The 26,076-nt window shown below is 38.5% G+C and overlaps 3 protein-coding genes across 5 annotated transcripts; all 3 read left to right on the top strand.

The window, feature by feature from the left end:
- The first annotated feature begins 62 nt into the window (after positions 1–62).
- On the top strand, positions 63–20,041 carry camsap1b (calmodulin regulated spectrin-associated protein 1b). Of its 3 annotated transcripts, none has more exons than XM_060882652.1 (18): positions 63–389; positions 1,067–1,240; positions 5,168–5,430; positions 7,665–7,826; positions 8,394–8,474; positions 11,331–11,472; positions 12,106–12,245; positions 12,355–12,451; positions 12,613–12,748; positions 13,642–13,733; positions 13,842–13,920; positions 14,039–16,259; positions 16,347–16,483; positions 16,791–17,005; positions 17,462–17,564; positions 17,685–17,794; positions 18,002–18,120; positions 18,285–20,041. In XM_060882652.1, the coding sequence occupies exons 2-18, from the start codon at positions 1,081–1,083 to the stop codon at positions 18,579–18,581; spliced, it is 4,554 nt and encodes a 1,517-aa protein (XP_060738635.1). In that variant the 5' UTR covers positions 63–389; positions 1,067–1,080; the 3' UTR covers positions 18,582–20,041. The 3 variants fall into 3 exon arrangements, with proteins under 3 accessions (XP_060738635.1, XP_060738633.1, XP_060738634.1); XM_060882650.1 differs by having other exon boundaries at positions 65–389; positions 12,613–12,781; XM_060882651.1 differs by lacking the exon at positions 63–389 and adding an exon at positions 774–995 and having other exon boundaries at positions 12,613–12,781.
- A 285-nt stretch (positions 20,042–20,326) lies between these two features.
- LOC132854307 (slit homolog 2 protein-like) lies at positions 20,327–21,179 on the top strand. Its single transcript, XM_060882601.1, has 3 exons — positions 20,327–20,361; positions 20,450–20,548; positions 20,641–21,179. Exons 1-3 carry the CDS (start codon positions 20,355–20,357, stop codon positions 21,177–21,179), a joined length of 645 nt encoding a protein of 214 aa, XP_060738584.1. The 5' UTR covers positions 20,327–20,354.
- Positions 21,180–22,804: 1,625 nt separating this feature from the next.
- LOC132855125 (uncharacterized) lies at positions 22,805–25,795 on the top strand. Its single transcript, XM_060883871.1, has 2 exons — positions 22,805–23,080; positions 23,792–25,795. Exons 1-2 carry the CDS (start codon positions 22,921–22,923, stop codon positions 25,396–25,398), a joined length of 1,767 nt encoding a protein of 588 aa, XP_060739854.1. The 5' UTR covers positions 22,805–22,920; the 3' UTR covers positions 25,399–25,795.
- Positions 25,796–26,076: the final 281 nt, after the last annotated feature.

Raw genomic sequence — 26,076 nt, 5'->3', positions numbered from 1 at the left:
GGTAATGACGTTACGCCCGATCGGATTTTACGTGGTGTGTTACGTTATTGGTCTACAAACTGATTTTAGTCTTGAGAGTAATTACCTAAAATAAGTTTGTTCTAAAGACTAAAAATAAAATAACTGCGCAGTTAAAAAATATATATATTTTCTTCTGGGGAAAAAAACGTTGTTGCTGGACGTCGGTTACATTTCGAACTTGAATGGGCGGCGCGCGCGCGGTTGCTAGGCTCAGCCACATACGGGTCGCTTAGCTACCGCGGAGTTGTTGTTAGGAGGAGACAGTCTATTGCTCGGCCAGCGGCTCTTCGTGAGTTCCGCTGCTCTGCCCACCCTCATGTTATCCACCCGCGGATTTCTTTAGTCTGTTGTGAGCATAAATTATCAAGGTATGGAACGTGAATATTACGTTTAACACGGACAATGGGGTTATTTTGTCTTTCTCTTGTGTGTTCAGAGCAATTAAAGCTAGTTAGCTACCGTTATCACCGCCGCGTATTGGCAGTGTGTATGTGCATTTACACTGTGCAGCTATAGCTAATATATTACATTTATGGTCAGTTCAGGGAGCTCGGTTATAGCAGGCAAGTACATAACAAATTTATTAATATTATTAACGCAAACAATGCAAGCTAGCTAATAAACCAGTCTCAGTGAGAACCTTTGATAAAATATATATAGCATACCTGGCTATAGTTAGCCTGCGCGTCATAATTAGCCGCAGCTAGCTTGTAACTAGCTTGTAGCTAACAATATAGTAGCTCGCTAGCTGGGCACAGTTTTTCCTGTGCTAAAATGGACTCTGTATCTAACTGTATTATAAGCCCGATAGAAGTGTGCGATGGATATTATGTAGGTTTTGGATATATTTAAACAAGATCAGCGGGCCATTTAGCTTGCTAATGTATTTGCCTACTGCTATGATAGCGTTACAGAGCTTTTCCCCGGCCTGAGGCTGCCTAGCTGTCTCCGTTATCGTTGAGTTTGATCTGAAGGTAAAGTGCAGATTATAAGGCAGTACAGGACACTGAGGTAGAGCCACAGCTGATGGTTTGTTTTGTTGTAGGACGCGTCCTCAGCATGGACCTGGACTTGGGGGCTGCAGGTGACAGCAGCACACGACGAAAGATGGACGCGACAAGCGAAGCTGTGGAGATCACACCGTTGGAACTGTATGATTCAGCGAGGGCCAAGATAGCAGCTAACCTGCGTTGGCTGTTTGCTAAAGCCTACGGAATCGGTAATGTGTATTTGTCTTTACACAAATCATGCAGGGTAACTGGTGAGTGGCCGTGTTTACAGCTTGTTTCGGCTCAACTCCGTCAGAGCAAAATGCTTTCGTTATGTCTTCAACACAGAAGTGGCACATGAGTATAATACTGTAATGTATTAAGATAAGCTGCGTGATAGTGCTTGTTATTGTGTATTATTAGCAAATACCCGAACATACCCCAGACTACTGTTTTTCTTTCTAGCCCTGTTCTGACTGGATTAGTTGGTACATGTGGTGTGGGTCTATATATTTGTTGCAGGTGAATCCTTTGGATTTTACACTTGTCCAAATATGTCGTCAGAAATTGTTCCAGATTGTGTGATTAATTGGTATGAAATGTATGTAGAAATAGCTTCAGCTACTTTAATTGAATCTTGTTTAAGAGGAATTTTGTCATTTCATCATTTAGTCTTTAGTGACTCTCTTTAGTCAAAACCAAATCAAGCTTTAGCTGAGATTAAAAAGCAATACAGAGATGTTTATATGTCGTTGTAATGTTTGTCTGTAAATACCATCCCAAATGAACAGTGCTCTAGAAGTAATGCACATTCCTTTTTAATTCCTCTTACAGACTACTTTCTTTCTGTTATATGGCGCACACACAGTAAATTTATGTCAGTGGAAATAAATCTGGGTCATAACATGCATCGTTCTGGATGTGAAGTGCAGGAGTATCCACAGTCAAGCAGAGTAACCTTTAGTTAAGCAGAGTAACCTTTCTGCATTGCTAGCAAGATTTGAAAATAGTGTGGATAAACCAGAAGCATGGTCTCATTGTCAGTAAGACGGTTAGACACTTACTATTTACTTTCAGACATGAATAGATTTTTCCCCCATGGGTTGTATAAGGAACATACAGTAAAGTAAACTTGGCTTTTTAAAAATAGAACTTAGAAAATTAGTTTATTATTTGACTAAAAAAATACCCAATTGTTTAATGTCAAAGCCCAATTAAAATCTGTCAGTAGTAGGCCTGTGTACACATTTGATTGATCTGCACTGTGTTTAGGGAACTGATTTATGGTTTTACCATATGCAAGTGGTGTGAATATGTTCACAAGCAGAGAAGGAGGAAGGTGTATAACCTCATTCTTCCTCTTTCCGCGTAATAGACCAACAGTGTGGTTGTTGCCCCTCAGTATAACTGGTGCTTTATTTTAGCTAGCATTATCTGCTTAAAACAGATTTCTGCTGAGGCTTTATTTGTTTTTCTTCTTGCAATAATTGAGTATAGTTCCACTACACTAACTTTTCTACAGGATTGAAAAGTGTTAACCAGAAGCGCTGTTCTACAGAGTATATTTTTAGTAGTTTTCTTGGCACTGGCTAGCACAGGTCTGTTTTATGCTGGCAGTGTAATGCTTGGGCAGATGTCCCTACAGGTAGTAGATTGAATTGTTTGTTATTTTCCTAATTAGTGGAATTTCTGGTAAGTTCATCCTGTTTGTCCTTAAGGCGAAAGTTCCTCATATTTTGAATGGTCAGTATTGTTTTATGGCCTTTGTAGGTTTGTGTTCATTCCAACTCCAGCACAATGGTTAGGCTTTGAGTTTAAAAGCTTTGTTTTTCTCAGGTTACATTTTATTAAAATGAAGAAACTGAAATATCACATGCATGCACATAAGTATTCAGACCATTTACTCAGTACATATTTGAAGCACCTTACCTTTGGCAGCAATTATAGCCTCCAGGCTTTTTTGGGTATGATGCCACAAGCTTTTTGCAGACCTGGATGGGGGATTTTCTGTGATTCTTTGCAAATCCTCTCAAGCTGAGTCAGATTTGATGGGCACCATGGGTGGACAGCCATTTTCAGGTCTCTCCAGAAATGTTCAATAGGGTTCAAGTCTGGGATCTGGCTGGGCCACTTTAGGACATTTACAGTGTTGTCCCTAAGCCAGTCCTATGTTGTTTTGGCTGTGTGTTTATTGTTGGGATGGTGTTTTAACCCTATGATTGCTCAGTTTGACTTGGGACCAGCTCTTGGAAGAGTCCTGGTTGTGCCAAACATATTACATTTGAGAATAATGGAGGTCAATGTGATCTTGGGAATCTTCAATGCAGCAGAAATGTTTTTATAGAATCCCCATATCTGTGCCATGCAACAATCTTGTTTCTTTGACCTCATGGCTTGGTTTTTGCTCAGTGCAAAATTCAAGTGTTGTTGCTGAGGGTCTGAATACTTGCCTTCATGGGATCTTTCAGTTTTTTCTTTTTCATACATTTGCAAACATTTCTAGGATTTTGTTTTCACATTGTCATTATATGGTACTTAGTGTAGATTAATGAGAAAAATGTGACCGATTGTAGTATAAGGCTGCAACATAACAAAACTAAAAAAAGTGAAGGGAGTCTGAAAACACTGTATGTGCAGCCCTGTATTTCCCAAGATGTTACACATTTCACACCTCAAGCTGTGAGTTGTTTTTTTTTTTTACTCCTTTTGACTTCTTTGACAGTGTGTCTTGCCTTTTGATTTATAGCAACAAATTATATTTTTCCCACCAATTATGTATTAAGTATTCATAATACATTATCATTATCCATTACTGTCAGACAGGCTGTAATGCAGGACCGACCCTGTCTGTTAAGGCGATCGACAATTGTAATTGCCTTTCGTACACATGATGGAGTTCTGTCTTTGACAATCTTCTGTGCCTTAAAACTAATCCTAGCAAAGTACACAGTCTGATCTAACCACAGGGGCATCGCCGAAACAAACGCATGCTATTGGATTTATTTTACTAAACTTGTAATTTTTTTATATTTTAAAAATAATGTAAACTTCTCTTTAGGTAAAATACTACAGGTGTCATTTACAGCAGTGTGTTGTATACTTATGGTCTCTTTTCTATTTAATGTTCATGACCAGTTATTTTGGTAGAAAGCTGTATTGAAATTCAAAATTCAAGCAAATGCAGCCCCTCCCTTCATTGTTCCCTCCAAAAACAGTTCATCAGTGCCGACATGGGAGCTCTTGAAGTGTAAAACATCATCATAGCTTTTTCACACCCTCATTATGAAAAAGTAACACTTACAGATCCAAACTCCCTTCCAAGTAGTTAAACAAGGCCAGGCTTAGTCATATAGTTTCATTGAATCCAGTTTGCTTTACACATTGACTTTTCATCAGGCATCAGCTGGGGATTTATTTGTGCATCCCTCATTCTACTATTGTAAAATGTCTACTAAATGAACTTTAGAGCCTAGAACATTGGTTCTTAAACTGTCTGTACCCAAATATTTGGAGACCTGACCATTATACCCACATATAGCAATTCTAAAACATGGGTAATAATGTAACCTCCACTCTTCTTGGAAGTTTTTCACTAGATTTTGGAACGTGGCTCTTGGGATTTGTGTTCTTTCCACCACAAGAGCATTATTAAGATCAGGCAATGATGTCTGGAAGGCCTGGTGTGCAGTAGGAGTTGGTTCCAGCATGTCCCTAAGGTGTCTGTGGGGCTGAGTTCAGGGCTCTAGTCACTCCATTTCTTCCTCACCAGCCTTGATAAACATTGTCTTTATGAAACTCATCTTGTGCTTCTCATGCTGGAACAGGATTGCGTTTTTTAGTTCTACTGAAGGGAAATTGAAATAATTGTGCTTTTAACTTTGACAACAGTTGGTGAGTAGCTACATATGGGCGTGATGGTCAGTTCCCCCTTAAACTTTTGGTCGTATGGTGTTCAGCTATTTATGGGAGTCATATAGCATTTTATTTGGTAATGGTGGCTTCTCTTGTACATCCTGGTTGTGTTTCACTTAGGACACTTGTCCCTAATTATTACCCAACTTAAACCAGCCTGCTTGTTGGGCGTTAAAGAACTTTTTTTATTCATTATTTTAATTTATTCCTTATTTCCAATTTTTTTCCATTTACCTCTTTTTCAGATCACATACCAGAGGACATGCGGGACCCCTTCTATACTGACCAGTATGAACAGGAGCACATCAAGCCTCCTGTGATCAGGCTGCTGTTGTCATCTGAACTCTATTGTCGTGTGTGTGGACTCATTCTCAAAGGGGACCAAGCGGCGTCCCTTCAGTCCCACCAGTCAGTCATTCATGCTCTGTCTCGCAAAGGAATTTACGTCATGGAGGGAGATGACACACCTGTCACTGAGGAGGACCTCACCTGTCAGCCAATAAAGATGGTGAGAATTGAGTAACTGCATTGTCTGAATTGCAGTGTATTTGGGAAGAATGAGATGCATTTTGCAGAAAGGGTTCACGTGAGGTGTGTTGGAAAGTCTGTGCAGATGAATAGCTTGCATTGATAGCCCTGATCTTCAGTGACAGATGCATAAAGAGGAAGGAAGTATGGCTTTGCGTGGCCAGTGTATGCTTCAGTGTGCGGAAGTCTTCCTGTTATAACATGCCTTATCGCCACACCAAAAAAGCAGGCAGGAGAAAAAGTTCTTTGGTGTGTGTTGTTAATATCTCTTTCACCAGTACAAACACTGCAGCAGGAGCTTCTACTAAACATTTAGAGAAGGAGTGGATTACATTGACTTCTGTCATTGTGCTATATGTTTGCAGTGATTAGAAATTGAAAGTGCTGGTTATTTAGCACTGTCCACCCACCTGTGGTTTTATCCATGTTGATGCAAATGTTTTTGATTGAGTCCACACCCTGTGCAAGGCTTTGTGTGGTGTAACCCACATGAACCTGTTTGACAAAGACCGATTGTTCCAAGGCACGAGTCTGTATAACTGAGTTCATATTTGCTTTGTGTGAACCTGTCATGACCAGAACTTTAGCCGGCACTTTAAGAATCATACTTAAAGCAATCCAGATGAAGTGGAGTGAATTTTATTTCCCCTGCCTTGTGTAAGCTTTTTAGGCACAAACATTTTGATAATGGATTACATGTCAAACACTGCTTCAGAGGATTCAACTCTTAAAGACAGGATGTTAGGATAGTATTGTTAATAAACCTACACACACAACGCTAATTTGTTGACAGTGATCTCTTTTATTATGTGAATGATAATGGATAGAAAACTAAAGAGGTGTAATTTTATACAATTTCAGCAAAGAAACAGAAGAAAAATAACGAAAGATTACTGAAAATACAAAATTATACATGTAGGAGATCGGTTAGAAATATATTAGTGAAGGTAAAGGCAGTCTGAATAAATGTCTTGCAAAGTGATTGTGAACTAAGCAGGATATTTCTATCCACATGTTCTCATGACGCTCTGGGTGAGGTATTTAGCCATATTTAGACTGAAGGAGCTTAGTAGTACATCATTTATTAATAGCTTTTAAAATGTGATGAGAGCATGGCAAAAGCAGGAAACAAGCATAATTCATGAGAGAGAGGTTACCATGGCAACCCCGCTGTAAACAAACACAGCAACTGTAAATACTGTACTTTCAGGATTGGTTTGTGTGCAGTGTAAGTAAATGAGTGAAATCTCTCTCTCTTTCTCTCTCTACACACTCTCACGTCTTGATGAAGAATTAAGTCAACTGTATTTTAATATTCAGCTTTATATTTATAGTTGGATTGTGAAAACATAATATATTTATCAATGTATTATTTATTTATATTTATATATGTATATTTTGCTCATACATCATATTTAAAGTCATGCAAAACAATAACATTATGCCAAATCTTATTGCTTGATCCACTCACCTAAAAAAATATATTAGAAGAACTGGGGCATTTTTGTTCCAGGTTTCCTCTAGCATGACGTCCCCTGGTGCATTGGTGCTGCATGTAATAAAAGTGCAGTATTGATGCAGAAATACAGAGTAAAAACAGACAAAATTTGCTTCACTGCGGCCTTTTTAATATCTAAACATTTTATGGCTCTAAGGAAAATGCCTTATACAGTACGTCTAATTAAATTGTAGCTCTAATGAAATTGAAGCTCTAATTAAATTGAGTTAATCACTTATGATATTGATTTTAATGTCGTTGTATAATTATGCAGTTTGGTGAGCATATGGGCAGTGTGCACAAATATTTATAAGTTAGGTATGCACTAATAGCCAAGATTTGTTAACTAGATTTTAGTCTTTAGTCTTATACTTTTGTTTGCAATAATCTGGTCTGCAAGAAGGTGACCTTAATTGAAACGATTAGGATTGTAGCCGCTTAGGATAGAATGCCTGGTAGTTTTATTCATGTGTCACTGCTTAGTGTCTGAACTGTTTTAGGCTTTTTGGATGCATGATTTCTTTATGAATGCTTGCCAGTGTGCTATACTATGTTTTGCCCATTGCAGTTAACAGAGTAGTGGCCTGGTTTATTTGGAGGCCTTTTTGCCTTTGTGTGTGAATATGGAATATGAGCTGAGCATGTGACTTTTATTTGCCATAAATGTTTACCATCTGATTCTGTGGTAACTTTTGATTTGTTATCGGTGTATGTAGAGCTCACACATGCCTATGATTGATGCCCTGATGATGGTCTACACAGTGGAGATGATCAGCATTGAGAAAGTGGTGACCTGTGTGAAGCGCTTCTCTACATTCAGTGCCTCTAAAGAGCTTCCCTTTGACTTGGAGGATGCCATGATCTTCTGGATTAACAAGGTAATGGAACTAAAACGGGACTGATTTGTGTTGCAGTTTAACAGACTTGTCTCTTTTGTTACATAACAAAGTAATGATATTGTGAGTTGCATAGATAAACACACTTGTCACATTTTAGTCATTAGAAAGTTTTTCTTGCTGTAATGAATTAAGCCAATACGAAAAGTATCAGTAAAATATTGTCTTGCAAATAATTCATAATAAATTGTAACTTAAGAGTTTGTTACTTATTTTAGTTTGTACATGTCTAACGGTGAGACAATATGCACAGTGCTTGTGAGTTAGACGACATAAAATATTGGAACATAACTAAATGTTAGCTTCCATTTTAGACTTTAACAAAAGCCACACAAGGCAGACAGGACAAATAGTACTTTACACAATCCTGCACTGTGAGGTTTCATTATGTTGCAGCGATAATGAACGGGTAGTTGTTAAACTCTGTAGGGGCACTTAATGTAATAAAGGAGTGGATTGTGATGGGTGTAGAAGGTACATTGGGTTAATAAATCAGCCTGTTGCTTTATGATGTTTATAATGTTAATATATTCTTATTAAACATTTCAGGTCAATTTAAAAATGAGGGAGATCTCTGAGAAGGAATGCAAAGTAAAGCAACATCTGCTGGAGTCTCCCAATCATCAGAAGGTATCATCCTGGTTTTCTTTTCATTTACTTTCCCCAGTTCCTGTAACTTCAGAAAAAGTTGCAGTGAAAATATACGTGTACTATAGTCCCAGTGATTTCATCTTATTTAAACTTTATTGTAACAGAGAAATGATCCCTACTACCAGTCCATTCCCGTCCTGATCTCTCTCTCTCTCTCTCTCTCTCTCTCTCTCTCTCTCTCTCTCTCTCTCTCTCTCTCTCTCTCTCTCTCTCGCTCTCTCTCTCGCTCTCTCTCTCGCTCTCTGTGTCTCTCTGCTAGTGGTGTCAGTTCTGTTTTTCTTTTTCTCTGATTGTACATTCCTGTCTGCTCTGCTCCCCCCCTCCCGTCTCTCTCCTTCTAACCTCCTCTCTTGCTACTTGGATAGTCTCCCTCAAAATGGTATTGGAAACTAGTACCTGTAAGTTTGCTGCCAGTGCAATCATTTCTACCACTGCACGCATTTGTTTGTTGATGTGTGCACATACACACCTTACCATTGAGGCTTTGCAGTGAATTACAGTAGGAAATGCTGACGCCTAGTGGCTCATGCTGTCCAATAATCACCCAACAATGTTAGGTTTCCACTCCGCTGAGCCCAAATGCATTCCACTTTGTGTGTGCGTGCGTTTGGGTGTGTTAATGAAGCTACATTTTTTTTGCGTGTTTGTGTGAGAGTAGTAAATCTCAGTGTGTCATTCCAGCATTTTGTCCTTTCTGTGCTAAATTGTACATGGCAGCTGTCTCTTCTCACTCCATTCCTTGACCTTACTCCATTGCTTTTTTGCTGTTTAATGATTTGATCATCTGCAGTTGGTCTTACTTTACCCAAGTACTCATCGGCTTGCTTATAAATAACATTGCATACAGTGATCTTATGCAGCGGTAGGGCCCCCGAAATGATTTAGATTTATTTGTTGTTGCTAAATATTGGTGGACATATTGGTTCAATATGTTGGCGATATAGTGAGCGAGTGTTTTTCCTTCTCTCATACATCATTGAGAGAACAAACAACAACAACTCAGTATTTGCTGTGTTTACATGTAATGTGTTTAACAGTTAGGTTTAGTCTTCTGGGCAGGGTTTCTTTCACTGTTTTATCACATTCATATTTATTTATTAACTAGTATTGTAATTTTTAATTATCAAAATGCCTGCAAGGTAGTTTTGTGTGTAGGAAATGTAAACCACATCAGAAATACATTTATTGTCATCACTGATATTATTTTAATGGTCATTATTTTTGGAGAGAATTTCAGTTAATTAATTTAAAAAAAAAAAAAAAAAAAAAAAATATATATATAGGGTGCAATGACTTTCGGTGTGCAGTGTAGGTCTATTAATATGTATACCTGCCATCTCTCACACTCACTATGCCTTGTGTGCCTTTGGCCCTGAACTCATGCTAGTGCCATTGCATGCTGGAGCTTGTCATGTAATCCACACATGGGACAATGCTTCTCAAACGTCCTCCCTTTCCATACTGGACTTCTCACTCACTTTCTGCTCTCTGTTATAGCCCTCACTGTGTGTAGTTATGCTGTGTGTTTTAGCCAGCTGGTTTAGCTGAGTCAAGGAAGACCGTTCCTCATCCTGGCAACTAAATGTACAGTGTTTTTAAATTTGACTTTTGTTTGTAAATTTGCTGAAATTGCATTTAACTCTAGTCAAGAATCTGTTTGCTGTGGAACGGACAACCTTGATTCTTGAATTTAGTAAAGTGAGTTAATGTGTGTGTTTTCTTACAAGCTATGTTCTGGGTGTGGATTCTAGTGCAAAACTACTTTTATTAGAATATGTATGGATACAAACCCATTTGTAGAAATTGGAATGGCAAGGCCACCATTTTATCTTTGCTATACACTGAAGACATTTGAGATTAAGATGAAAGGTTAAAGATGATGGATATTTGTGTAGATGTGTTAAACAGCTTTGAACTTTGAAATGCTGCTCACTTGTGGCAAGGTCCAGTTATTTGTCTTGATCTAAAACCTTTCTGTATTTCACCTGATGACATCCCTTGTTGAAATGGCAGTATGTTTCAGGTAATCAGTCAATTAGATTGGATAAATTTCTGACAATGTTTTTGTGGACTTCCGATTTTTTTTTTCTGCTGCTAAAATCACGTGTAGTTTTAGTGAGCCTGTTCCAGAAGCAGCTATGCTGTCGAAGTCACAACCTCCACCATGTTGACGGATGAGCTGTTTTGGATCATGAGCAGATACTTTCTTCCTCCACACTTTGGCCTTTTCATTACTTTGGCTGTGATTAGTTTTCCTCTCTGTTCTCAGCTTCTGGCTTGCTCTTCTGCTTAGGGCAGCTTGCTGGTCTTCATCTTGTTTTATTCTTTTTAACAGCAATTACAGTTTTCACAGGCCAAACCCATGACCCAGACTAAGAGTAGACATTTGTTTAAACAATAGACAACAAGCGAACCACCGGTCAGTTGCAACTTCCAAAATACCATGTTCTTAGTTGTTTACCACATAGAAATACTTGGAGATAAATGTATAAAAAAACAAATGGATATTTTGATATGAAATTGAAATGTATTCAGCGTATAGCAAAACACATTTTTTTCCCCAGTACATTTCGATTGTGGAATTTATGCTACATATAGCTTGTTATGGGTTGCCTTCCATACAGACTACTATATCCTGTTATGGCTATGCAGCTACATATATATATATACCATTTTAATAATTAAAATTTTAAGTTTAATTAAAGAAAGTAAGTTGGTTCTTTTAAAAGATATGTTCATATGTTCATAGTTAATTCTAGTTAGTTTATTTTAAGGTATGGTAGAACTTGTTGGCCAAGCCACCCTGTTCCGGTCTCTGCTCCTCTTCCTGTTCAGGTGCGTTATAGAAGAGAACACGCCTCAGGCCGTCTGCTTCCCCACTTTCCCCTGCTGGAGGATCTGATGAGGGATGTGTGTGATGGTGCTGCCTTACTGACTGTAGTCCACTACTACTGCCCAGATCTTATGAAGCTTGATGGTACAGTTACTAAATGGAAATTTTAAAGTGCTTCACTCCAGGATGTAGACTACATTAAATTTGTTTACTGTAGTCTTTTCATGCTTTCAGACTTTTCATATGTTTAACTAATTTGGAAGCAAATATTGACTAATTATACACTTGCATTAAACACCTGTATTAAGCACATGTACACCTGCTTGTTTGTGCAATTATCCAATGAGTCATGTGACTGCAGTGCAGTGCATAAAATATGGATATAGGTCAATAGCTTTGGTTAATGTTTGGTTAAAGGTCCTGACGATTTCACACTCAACAGTCTTTAGAGTTAGTAGTAAGCAAACAGGCTACTACAGCAACATAACACCTCAGGTTTTATTCCTGTCCTCCAAGAACATGAATCAGTAAAACAGTACAGTCGGCACAGACTCACCAAACTGGACTGATTAATTGTTAAAATACCAGATGGTGATTTTCCACTGTCAACTGTGCCAATTTGGTTAGTTAGAATGAGAGTAATTCAATCTATGTCAGCCATAGTTAAAGTTATTGGACTGTAGCTGTATTATTTTATGCTGATTGGCAGGTGTACAGTGTTTCTATTAAAATGTCCTGACAAGCTTGTTTGTTGACTTTATCTTTTCTGTCCTATAGATATTTGCTTGAAGGAAGTAACCTCTATTGCAGACAGCCTGTATAATATCCAGCTACTGAAGGAGTTTGCCAATGAGTACCTGAATAAAAGCTTTTATTTAACACTAGAAGACATGCTGTATTCACCTCTGGTGCTCAAAGTAAGAAATTTGACAATACTGACTTGATCTGTGGTCTTTTTCTCTATTTATAGCACCATTTATAATGCTCATCCTGTTTTTTGTTGTTGTTTGTTTGTTTGTTTTACAGAACAATGTGATGGTGTTCGTTGCTGAACTCTTTTGGTGGTTTGAGATTGTGAAGCCTGACTTTGTCCACCCAAGGGATGTGCAAGAGTTGAAGGATGGTGAGAAGTGCATTATTTTTGGACATTCTAAATTGTGTGTGGGTTTTATTTAATTGGTTTTATTGTTTCCATAAGCCTGGGTTGAGCGGGTGATTAAACCTACTAAACAAATCACATTAAAGTGATCCTAGTAACGCTGCATCTAATGCATCTCTTTACAGCAAGAGCAGTGATTCAGTCGAAGAGCTCCCGACCCTCCGTGCCCATCTCCAATGCTACCAAACGAAGCTTCCTAGTCTCACCTGGAATGGTTGAATCAGCTCATCCTGTTCCAAACAGCCCCGAAGTGTGTAACAGGTATTTCCTGCACACTGAGGAATCTGATCCTTCGTAAGTCTTGAAATCCCTGATGTCTTTGAGAATACATTTTTCATCTGGACATGTTAGGCTAATATGGTCTGATTCTGTGGCCAAGTGCAGTCATTGGTCAATTTTGAACTTCTTGGTTTCCTGTTACTCTGCAAGTAAAACAGAACAATTTCTATATATCTAGTTAGCTCCAGATTTGTTTCACTACAAGTAGAACTAATTGCATCTTTAAATGGACGTGTAATTGCCAGCCGGAATTTCCTTATTGGTCCTGTTTGTTATGCAACCTTCTTTTGCATAAAAGAAAGCTGGAAGTTGGTATGGGCAGTGAGATGCGCCTCTAACTAATAATATAAAGCATAATAACTCCTTTGTTTCTCAGCTTTATACAAACTTAATTTAAGACTTTATTTACATTGTTTAACCAGTCGATTAAAAAGTAGGTAACCTGCTAACACTAACTGTTGTTTGCACTCTGGCATTTGTGAGAAGCTCAAGAGTCTTGTCACTCCTTGCATGAATATACATCTTGGCTGGATTACATGTAATATACAGTATGAAGCATGCAAACTTGAGTCAGAACTCTAGCTCTTTTTAGCTGTGTCACTAAATGATTTGCATACATTGCCATTAATATTAAAAGGTCAGATGTAAATTGAAACAAATAAATTGAAAAAACAGCACGAGACTAATTGTGGCAGTAGAGTATTTTGCTGGCATATAGGGTGAGAGTATATCGTGTCCTAGTTAAGGACCTTAAACAGATAAAAAAAAAAACTAGTTTATGTTTGTTCAGCCACATGAGAGATGTATAGTGTTGCTTAAGACTAGATAGCCTTTGCCCTAATTTAGTTTCTTGGTGATAATGCTTTCTGTTTCAGTAATAAGGGGAATTCGACTTTTAGCCCCTCACATCCACTTTTACCATTGAGACAGAGGCAGCAAAAATCTCAACAAGGAGAGGATGCATCAGGTAGGATATTAAAACGAACATTTAAAAAATTATTTTTCACATTGATTGTCATGTTAACAGTAAAATCAGGAAGAGAAATTGATTTTGTATGCTCTTCTTTTGCTCCAGGCTGTAGAAATCGTTCTAATTCACTAACACAGGAGAGTCATTCTCGAGGATCTGTGGCCTGGTCAGAAAAAAGACAGAGGTATAAGAAAAATCTATTTAGTGTTTTGATTAGTATTTATATTAATTACCATGTTTTTCTCTACACTGGTGTTTAGTTGACCAAAAGATGACCCGTTTTGTTTGTAATCCATATCCAGGCCACTATCCCAGCTGAATCGCTATGTTCTTCACTGTGCAACTGATAGTGATGCAGACTTGGCCTCGGGTGACAGTGCTAGCCTCACATGCTCCATCAGTGAGGACAGCCTGGCCTCTACAGTCACGCCCAAACACCAGGGTCTTCCAAGCCAGAGTGGTCCTCGACGAGTCAATGGTAATGGGCTTCTTGGAAATGTTAGCATGGATGAAGATGATATGATGACTGTTATTCGAGAGGAGCCGTCTAAAAACGAGGTTACTCTGTCAAACTCTGGGGATGTAGAAAACTGGTGTGCTTCCACAATTGCTAAATCAAGACAAGAGGAATCTCCTGCAGATTCCAGAACAGCAAGTATGTACCTGGAACCACTGATGCCTGCTGTCCTTAAACCAGCAAAAGAAAAGTCTATATGCTTAAATAAAGAGGAAGAGTCGGGAGAGGGACGACAGCGTGCATCAGCACGGAGGGGTTGTGCTGGGGAGGGTCCCAGCTCATCAGCCAGACGAAGACCTCCATACAACCTTAATCGAACCTTCAATTCCAGCTCTATCACTGATCTTGATTTAGCGTCTGAGCCCAAAACCAATGAATCTGTGCCCCCATGTGCTGGACAAACTCATGCCTTTAGGACCACAGTCACAAGCAGTGTAGAGTCCTCTGCTGATCAATCACCTGGGTTCTACCTGCATTCATCATCGGCTGAAGACAAGATGCCTGTACAAGCGTGGGGTGAACTGCCTGATGACAACACAGAAACTGTCGAGACGATTGAAGATCAGGAGCCAGAACTAACCAAGGAACTTCATCCTTCTAAGAAACAGTTTTATGCAGATGATCAGGAATCTGCAAAGCTTCAAGAAGACATGAGCTTGAAGGAGCATGAGGATAAGGATGAAGGAAGTAGGTGCTCCAGCCCCGCTCTAAGTGTTCAGTCACAGGTCAGTAGTGTGGCCAGTGGCAGTGTGAAAATGACTAGCTTTGCAGAGCGAAAGATGCAACGGTTTGGCAGCAATCAAGACATTCGCTCCAGCACCAGCAGCTCGCAAAGGACTACACCAGATGGGTCAGAGATCTTCCCTTTTCCCCTCACCTCATGGAGGATAAAAAGGGATCAGAGTCCTACACAACAGGGCAAGGACAGCAGCAATATGCTGGCCTCACAACTTGTACAGTTGCACATGCAGCTCGAAGAAAAACGCCGTGCCATTGAGACCCAGAAGAAGAAGGTGGAGGCATTGTGTGCTAGGCAACGGGTCAAGCTTGGAAAAGCTGCCTTCCTCCATGTAGTAAAAAAAGGGAAGAGTGACACACTCCCTCAGCCCTTCAAGTTTGACCGCTTGAAAAATGGCGGAAAGCTTAATGGAGAAAAAGAGCAGTCATCAAAAGACGACTCCTGTCTTGATGCAGTGAGGGATAGGCAGAAAGGCACTAAGGAGCCAGAGAAGGCATCTCTTGAGTGGGGAAATGCAGCTGCTATACCACCTAGTGCCTTAGACATAGATGAGGAAATAGACCTTAATGAGTGTAACCGTTCCATAGATATGCTTAACGAGGCCATCAGCAGCATTCAGCAGCAGATGATGCAGTTATCTCTCCAGCAGGACCTGCTTATGAGGCAAAACATCCAGTCTCCACCAGGTGCTGCCCCACCCCCTGTTGATGACAGAGGAAATTTACACGAACCGAAGGTTCGAGCAGCTATTCATTTTGTGGAGCCAAGTGGCAGCCCTGCAATTCGTAAGCCCCCAAAGCTCACCTCCGCACGGTCTCGCTCCAAACCCTCTGAGCTGAAACTGTCCAAGGACCACAGCAAAGGGCAGAAAATTTCTACGCCCACTCCCACTGACAGTCCCACTCCTAGAGCAAGTCCAGGGGGCAGGTCCCCCAAAGTGGAGCCTGAGACATTCAATCAAACAGAGGCAAGACTAACAAACACCACATTCCATCTTGATGACGAAGCCAACTTGCGTACAGTCTCAAGGGAACCAAGCTCTGTCGCACTCGGACTGACTTTTGATGAAGGTGTGAATAGTACGTTAAAGAACCCAGAGGAATCCTTTGGTCCTGGGTTTGAGGACAGCTCAAAGAACAAAGCCAGTCTGATTGAGGTAGACTTACATGGCATTTCCCATTCAAATGAGGCCAGCTCCAATGCATTAGAAGTAACTACTGATGCAGCTGATGGAGAAAAGAAAAGTGGCATGGGCTTTTTCTTCAAGGTATTAGCTTGACATACTTTATATAGGTTCAGTGATTTAGACTACATCTCACTCACTTGTTGCTTTTGATTTTTTTTTTAAATTCAGGATGAGCAGAAGGCAGAGGATGAAATGGCCAAAAGGCGTGCAGCATTTCTCCTAAAACAACAGAAGAAGGCAGAGGAGGCTCGGATGCGCAAGCAACAGCTAGAGGCAGAAAGTGAGCTTAAGAGGGACGAAGCCAGGTATGTCTTGGTGCAAACGCTTCATTTAAAGGTGTTCAGGTTATTAATGAATAAAAGCTGCCTAGCTGAAGTTAATATATTTATGAAATGTAACTGGTTGGCACTAGCTTTCATTTATATATAACATGTTAGTGTTTATGAAATAACTTAGTGAAAGTACATACAATAAATTACAAATTCTGTCCAATGCAGCATATGAGAACAGTCCCTATACTGCAACGTCTAGCAGGAATTAATTTCTGATTTCTTTTTATCACCATGGTTAAACTTTATGGAATCATACTGTTAAGAATATTATTGTTTTCAGGAGGAAAGCTGAAGAGGACCGGATCAGAAAAGAGGAAGAAAAAGCCAGACGAGACTTAATTAAACAAGAATACCTGAAACGGAAACAACAAGAGTTATCTGAAGAGCAGGAACAGCCTAAACCTAAACCCAAACCCAAGCCCAAGAAGCAGAGACCAAAGTCTGTGATGAAGGAGGAGCTTTCCATGGACAAGGTTCCAAAATGCGCTCCTGCTAGTAAGTTTTGTTTTTCTTTGTGTTTTTTCTATGATTGAATCTTTTACTGTGTTTTCTCTTGTTTTCTGGTATGACTTTACAAGACTAATTCTATGTTCACACCCGCAAGTTACAAGGGGACCATTTATTTATTTATTTATTACAATTTCCCATTCAGAAATTTTTTTATTCCCCTCTGCAAAAAGCTCTCATTTATAGATAGGCATGCACAAATGCAAAAAAAAAAAAAAAAAAAAAAAAGAGAGACAGAAAACATAGCCATGGATTTGTTTTGCACAAGAGCAGCAGTTGCTGTACTCCTACAAAAAAAAAAAAAAACTATGAGTAGTGTGAGTGACTTGTTTCTTGGTATTGTGAACCAAGAACCAATATATATTGTGATATATATACACACACACACACACACACACACACACAGTGTATAATATATAAAACATTTTTTAATATCATTTCTAGGTGAGAACCTGATCAGTGCCCAGTCTGGCTCTAATCTCTCACTGGCTTCGGTGGCTACTACTGAAGCAGACAGTGTGAACTCGGGAGGTGCAGGATCACAGCGGTAAGTATTGTGAATGTGTATGCATGCCATTCAAAATCCATCGATTCACTAATCCAGTCTGTGACCTCTCAGTGATGTCATGCCCTATTGCTCTCATCGATGTATTATTTCCATGAACAGGGGGGAACCTATGGAGTTGTTTTCAGTCTTTAGTCGGACAACGGAGCGTGACTGGGACAACGGTTCTACTGCATCTTCCATTACATCAACATCTATGGCGGAATATACTGGTAAGTTATTTTACCTTTATTTATAGAAACTGAAAAAACTAACCTGCATTTAAGAAGGTTATAAAAATTAGAAACTTTTTCCCCCCATGTTTAGCAGGATTCCACTTACATTTTGGAAATAACAGAATTGATTCTTAAGATCTTAAGCTTTTCTTTTGTCCGAGTTCAGACATTTTTAATTTTTAAACTTCTTTATAATCCCTGCAGGACCTAAACTTTTCAAGGAGCCAAGTGCAAAGTCTAATAAGCCGATAATCCACAATGCCATTTCTCACTGCTGCTTGGCAGGAAAAGTAAATGAAAAACTGAAGAACACTATTTTTGAGGTTTGTTTTTTTATATAAGAACAGATTGTTTGTTTCATTGAATAGATTTAAAACATTTATATATTAAAATAGTATTTAGTTGCATTAGTGTGCAGTGATATTGCTGAAGTAGACGGTTAATAACTTTAATCTAAAATAATTTACTTTTTTACACTTACCTGCAGGAAATCGAGAAGTGCGAGTCAAACCACTTAATGATTCTCTTCCGTGATGGTGTCTGTCAGTTCCGTGCACTCTACTCTTACTTTCCTGACACAGAGGAGATCCACAAGCTTACTGGAAATGGGCCAAAAAGCATCACCAAGAAGATGATCGATAAGCTCTACAAGTACAGCTCAGACCGCAAGATATTCACCATCATACCTGCCAAGACTGTGTCCGTCAGTGTGGACGCCCTGACCATTCATAATCACCTCTGGCAAGTTAAGAGGCCTGCTGTGCCAAAAAAGAGTGCAAAATAAAGCTTTTGGGTAACTGTATTTAAACGGATTCTCTTGTACCTAGTCTATGTTTGGAAACTCCACAAAGATGTCCACTACCAACTTCTTTTCTTGTTTTGTGATGCATCAAGAGTGGTTGTTTATGAGTGAATGTCTGGACAGTCAATATACTCCTTGTTTGATCAGTTCATGGTGGAGGTTTTGTTCTGTACCTGAAGCCTGTGGCATTTTTTTTATTGATCGAGCTCTTGTTACTTGAAATACATTTTCAGTTTGTCAGGCTCACACACAGCCGAGCTTTTCTTTCTGATGCACAGATGTTTTGTCTCTTTCCTGTAAAATACCGACATTGAGACAGCTGCATCGAATTACGGTCTGCTGCTTATGAAGAACATTACACAAATTCATGTAGAAAAGTATTGCAAAGTTGCCTGACCAGTTTTTTTTTCCCCCATCCCAAAACCTGCTGCTTTGAACTGTCTTCTGTGTCACTGTATGACAATCCCAGTCATACTCGTTGCTGGCCTTCACACATTGTGGTACTATCGTCTATTTATTCAGCGCTTAAAAAACAAATTAGCCGTAGCACTGCTGTATAGAACTACGATGGACCTTTTTACATAGGGAATGAAATAGGCTTTGGTACATGTCTCAGATGCTCTTTTGATTTGCTACTCTACTGCCACAGGTAGTGATTTCTCCACTGGACAGCTGTGTCCTTTACAATGGTGCACTCATGATCATGTTTTAGTGCTTTTATCATGCAATGTAACCATGAGTTATGTCTCTGAAGCTTTGTATCTCAATGAAAAAGAGCAGCATGCTCTATTATGGAGAGTGTCGCTGTAGTTTGAATGACAGTATTTAATATATTCATAATCGGTTACTTCCTTTGCAGTTGCTGTCTAATTATTTACCTGTGTTTAAAACATTCCTTGGAGACAGGAAAAAAGTGTCAACACTGCCGCATCCTTGTTTAAACGGTTTAAAACACAGTTGGGGGTTAAAGATCAAAATAGTGTTGCACATGCACTTTACTTCTATAGAAATGGTGATTGGTTAGGGATAGAATGGCACATAAGACATGCTCAAAAGCATTGGCGTTACATGTTTGTTTAAATGCTGAGTACACTAAAAACAAAAAAATCTTTAAAGAGACACTAATATTTAATTCAGACGTGCAAAAATAATGGTCCCCTGAAAACTCTTAAAACTACTGCTTTCCAGAAAGTATACTACAGACTATACTGTTTCTAATAGGTTGCTGCATTTGTTTTCTTTTAAATTACAGTTTTGTATATTATGTCTGTTTATAAAATACTCTAAAATTGTACTGATTTTGCTCACCGTTCTTTTAAAACACTGTACTTTTGGTCATTTTATGCTCATCACCTTACCATTATTTATTTTAAACATAGGCACTGAGAATTGAATAAATTTTCAATAAACTCATATTTCTCATTTTTGTATTTTTCATGTGATATCATTGTCCATTGTTTTAATTTTTTTTACACGATTTTCTGCACATCCATTCATTAGCGTTTCAGATTGTATTTTATCAATATTATTATTCTTCATTTTATTTTTAGTTTCTGTTGGTCTGACTCACTAATGGTTATCCAACTGGAACATCTTGATTTATGCCTGAGAAAGTGTCTACTGTATCCTTGCCAATGCGTTGAAGACACACATGTAGCATGGCAACAGTTGGTTTATCATCAGTGGGGGTTTCATGATCTTAGGTATTTGCTGGATGGATGGTCACTTAGAGTGAAAGAGACAAACTTTTGCAACATGAACGGTAGGTATAGTGCCATGTTAATTCCATTGTAGTGTGAAATAGACAAAACTTTACAAAAAACCTGCCTTGGTTTTTATTCACCTTGTAGCTTTTTTCCTGATCTGTGGAGTTTTCCACTGTTTGGGCTTTGTATGTTCTGAGAGCTGTGTACAGGTGCAGGACTATGTTTGCAAAGAATTTCCAACAGGTAAGTGATTCTGTACACAAGTTAATTTTAAATTTCTTTACCGAACAATTTCTATTCAAAATTCTTCCTGTTATTGTGTATCATTCTTCTAGGCTATCCTCCTGGCTTGTCCTCTCTGGTGTTTTTGGTGAGAAACGTTGGCGAGATCAACTCGACTGTCTTTAATAGTACTAATTTATCCTCAGCCACCAGTCTCACTATGACACAATGTGGAATTACAGCTATAGCACCAGGGGCATTTGCCCAGTTCCAAAATCTCAAGATGCTCAACTTACACAATAATGATCTCTCCCAAATAACCTCAGACTGGTTTATCCACAAAGATGTACTAGAGAGCCTCATTTTGACAAATAATGGCATTACGGTTTTGAATGAGAATTCCTTTGCTGGCCTTGTGGGACTCTTAATCCTGAATGTGTCCCAGAACCGAATTCACACGATTACATTAAATAGCTTTTGCTTCCTGACAAGGTTGAGACATCTGGACTTGTCCTATAATAAACTAAGACTTTTGAGTGTGGACACCCTTATGCCATTAAACAAAACTATAATCCTGTTGAATGAAAACCCCTGGGACTGTTCCTGTGGTGTGGACGAGTTTTCTCTCTATCTAAGAGGTACGTGTTACTGAACAATTTATTAACAATTTATGAGTATGATGATTGAAAAAAGCATTGCTTAGGAAGGACACTGAATATATGCAGTGCAATATGTATTAATCAACCTTCATCTTATTGCCTCCTTAATCAGTATTTTAGTGTAGCGATATGTGGATGTTTTTACTGTACAAACAGATGTTTAATGTTTCACTAAGCCAGATTTCAATTCGCAAAGTTAATTTGCACCATGCTTTTAACAAAACGCATTTTTATGTAGATATTTATTTGCATTTATCCCTATTTTTGCCTAATGAGCAAGAATGAGGTAACTACGGCAAGGAAAAAGTTCCTTAGATGGTATGAGGAAGAAACCTTGAGATGAATCGGACTCAATAGAGAACTCATTTAGGTGACACCGGAGTGTGCTTAAAAATGATGTCTTTCCCACAGTTATATACAATTCATGTTTGCGTGTGTCCAATAAGTGACAATTACCAAGGATGGCACAACTTATTTGTATCTGGTGACACCCGCAAAGTGCCCAGAGAGCTGGAAATAGCATAATACAACTAGTAAACATAGAGAAAGAGCACCTAGAGTGTTAAATATACATTGTATATCAGTAATACAGGTCAGCCATGGCACACAGACTCTTACTAAAGTCATTGGTGCTATTTATTTTGTCCTAATATAATGTATTATATAATCTTGTCCGTATAGTATATTGACAAAGTTAAAAAAAAAAAACATCAATTCATGTGTGCGAATCGCACAGTGCGATTAAAATTAATGAAACTATTTAAACATGGCTATGTAACTGCTTGTAACTTAGCCAATTAGTGTCTCCTTATATGCAAATTTATGCAGAAGTAGCTGTCCATTTTTCCAAACTTAGATTTTCATGAATACCACTTTTCTTGTGTAAGTAATCTTCAAAACAATTTATGAATAAATTTCATTTTATGTAGTTTAATGTAATCATCACTTGTTTTAGTTCAGGAGCAGATGGTCATGGTAAACACAATTGCGAAGCACAGTCATATTTCAAAGTGCTAATTAGATATTGCAACCACGATTATTGTAAACAGCAAAAAAGTGTTTTGATTATTGGTTGAATAAATTGAGCTCGGTAGTTTTTCACACCAGTGATAAATACTTCTGTCACCAAGAATGAACTGATATCACAACTGACAAAAAAGAAGTGATACATAAGGTTTTAAAAACTTTTGTAAAACTTTTGTGATGGTTCCACACACAGATACTGATTCTTTTCCCCATGTCCATGAAGTCTCTCTCCTGCTTCACTGGATAATCATCAGTAGAGATACTGTAGATCTGTATCAAAGAACAACTGCTGTAATTAAAGACAGTCCTGTTCTCATTCCCAGACAATTCATCCATTCAACATGCAGTACTGATCGAAGATATAGTGTACAATTATGAAGAAATGATTTAAAATAGCTTACAATACATTTCTTCTTATTTTAATCACAGGCATTTTCAATTTTTGGAAATTTGGGTAGCACTATACAAACTAAATAACATTGAATTAAAACTTAATGTATGTTTATTCAGATATAGATAACATACTGTATGAACTTGGATTATAGACTACAGTGTTATAACTATGATGTCAAGTCTACACCTTGTATCCAACTTGGTTGTATATCCTACTAATATTGCCTATATTGAATTTCTCAGCAATGTTTTTGCATTTATAAATTGTGTGTGTTGTCTGTAGAGCTACAAAAGGCCTCCCTGCTGCAGAATGACATGGAAGTGCTCTGTGAGAGCCCAGCACATCAGCAAGGAAGACCTGTGTGGAATGTGACCAAGTGTGTGAATCCTGTAACAGACGTAGCCATAACAACTGGGAACAGCCAAACCCTTACACCAGAAAGCACTAATCTGGCTACTATTATCAGCTTAGTAGGTGAGTTTTCTTAAAAATTAGAATGACCTGAATATGATGACCCACATTAGCATAAACTTAGTTGTATGTACTGTGTGGATGTGTTGGGGAGGGGGTTATTCTGAATAGCTCGACAAAAGGTTCATAGAATTTGTAAAAAAAAAAATATATATATATTGCTGAAATTGACTTAACTAGGACTGATTGATATTGACATTTTACATTTTAACGTTTACACTAAATAGCTTATTTTTCTAGTTTGGTTTTTGGCAATAAGCTATGTAAATAAATGTTTCTAGTAATATAACACAAGTTGCTCTTGGCTTTCTTAATATTGTCAAAGTAGCTCTCAAAGCTAAAATGTTGAAGACCCCTGGCATAGTGCTTAGCACATTATCCTCGCACCTCTAGGGTGGTGATTTTGATTCCTGGCTGCTTGTGCTTCAGGAATTTCGGAATTTCATCCGAGTGCTCTGGTTTCTTCCCACAGTCGAAATGCATGCGTATTGGTCTAATCGGCATCTCTAAATTGTTCTTAGTGTATGAATGTGTATAATTGATTGTATTTATTATTATTGTTATTATTAGCTTATTTTATTTTCAAGGTTGTCTATTTGCAGCAACGAACCTTGAAATGCCTTTACCTATTCATGTAGCATCTATGCCTCAGAAACATCTAGATGTTCTCCATTAGAAAATTTCCACACAAATCTAATTAATATCTTTTGCCAGTGGTACTTTGTGCCCTGGTACTTGTTATCTGTGTTTTGGCAGTTTTGTACCACAGAAAACATGAGCAAAAACATCGACTGGCCATCCAACCTTTTCCAGAAGAACAAGATAATACAAGACATGCTCATCCAGACTGTAGAGCAACGGCAGAAGTTTCTAAAGAAGTGGAATCTATTTCCTGTGACCAGAAAAGGCAACAACATACAGGCAATAACAGACTTTTATTAAGGCTCGACCAGTCACTACTGGAGTCAGAAATTTACCAGATTTACAGCACAGGAATATACCAAACAAGAGAGATGACTGGCCGAGCCAAATCAGCAGGGCCTGTACTCTCTAGAACTGATGGATCTGAGAGACGTCCACACGCTAAGGAGGAAGATCCAGAAGTATGGAGGGGGGAGGTTGGCGAGTATGGAAAGAAGGAAGAAGAGGAACAAGCAGGAAAAAGTGAAATGGAGAAGAAGCTTAGGCATGTTGAGGGACAAGATGATGAGTTTATCACTAGATTGCAAACAAGAGTCGAGTACAAGCAGAACTTAGAGGGTGGAAAAAAAGATGAACATATTTTAGAAGGTAATGTAAAAGATAAAAAAATTCTGTATTCTGAAGACTCTACCAGTGAGGTAGACTGTAATTCTGATGATGATGCATATAATTTGAGCTCTAGTTCAGCAAGATCTCAACCCTCTCAGGATCAAGATGATAGCTTCCAGCCTCTGGGAGTTGTTGAGAATATGCCTTACCTCACTATTGGAGCTGATCCAGAAAAACAAAGCCCAAATACAGAGCAGATTTGCAACACTAAAGCTTCCACTAGACAGTTGAATTTAAAACCCTTCAGGCGCACATTGTCCTGGCCTCCTACAGCAGCTCAGTGGAAAAAGCAATGGGCTCAAACCCAGCAGGTCCTCAGTGTTTCTCCTAAGCTCATTTTTGTCACGCAATATGAGTATCATGTAGGCATGTTTCCGCCTGGCATCTCTTCAGCTATTCCAGAAAATTTCCCAGAAGCCAGTTGTTCAGGGTTTTCTGAACAGCAACTACAAATGAAGGACCTTGTACACATTCAATCTGTGGAACCTTCTATGGAAACTGGTGAGTTCCTCAATCGATCTTGCATCCAAAATTTGTCCAGTTTGACCAGAGATTACGTGAAGGTAAATGGAGAACATTCTGAAATGATCAAATGCCATTCCCCAATAAATAATGAGGCACATTTGGACTTGGTCACTATCAAACCTCTTTGTGAAAGGTTGAGCTCTGAAGCTGCCAGCGAGGTGAAGATGAGAAGCAGCACAAAGAGCAAGACAAATCAATCTTCAAACAGAAAACAGACACAAGCCATAACGGGGAGGAAGCCAAAAGAAACAGTAAGAGATGGAAGGAAAGTGATGAGAAGCATACAGAAGGATCAGTCTCACTCCAACTCAGGTGCACACCGTTCTGGAGGATCTCCTAGTGATGACAACCTGCTAGTGGATAATGAGTACACCTTCATAGATCTTCTACATGAGGTGGTGGAGAACCATGGTCGTTGGACACGAGACAGGTGGATGCAAAGTCATAAGAGCAAGCAAAAAACAAAACAAGTCTCTAAGTCTTGAGGAACCACTGTGGCAAGCCATAGAAATGAGATAGGTTTAGATCTAAAAAGTAATGTTCTCATTAAATAAATGGGCAGGAAGATAATATAATGTGCTGTAAGTGACTAAAATCAGTGACTAGATGAACTTGCTGTTGAAAGTAATCTCAAGTAGTGCTGTAATTCAATTCACAGCTTTATATTAATGTGCTTATTGTAATATATTATTGTTTCTATAGTAATAGCTTTCACAGGAACTTGTATGGTCCACATAATATACACATAATAATAAGTTAGTTAAGAAATTGTACAAAGATTTTTATGCATCATTTGATTGGAGTCTTCAGGACCTGTTTCTTAGTAACATGACATTTATTAACTTTAGGAAAAAGTATATATATATAAAAAAAAAAAAAAGAAGGTGGATGAGGAAATGTATGTTTATAGCTGCTAAATGATGAGAGGGAGGAAGTTGTCTTGCGGATGTTCCACAGCATTAAAGGTAACTATAAACAGATAAAAACAGTTTAGTGTCATTCATTTAGAAATTAAAAATTGCAATCATAAGAAATCGATGTGGCTTAAGAAAACTAAAACACTTCAGTATGTATTGTACTCATGATCATGATCAATGTCATTGATTATTTTTCTATAACAGCATCAGAATTCATCGGTTGCGAAGCATGAAAGAATGACTAGA

The sequence above is a fragment of the Tachysurus vachellii genome, chromosome 12, assembly GCF_030014155.1.
Source record: "Tachysurus vachellii isolate PV-2020 chromosome 12, HZAU_Pvac_v1, whole genome shotgun sequence".
NCBI lineage: Eukaryota > Metazoa > Chordata > Actinopteri > Siluriformes > Bagridae > Tachysurus > Tachysurus vachellii.
The sequence above is the reverse complement of the archived record's forward strand: the minus strand, read 5'-3'. Positions and strand labels throughout refer to the sequence as shown.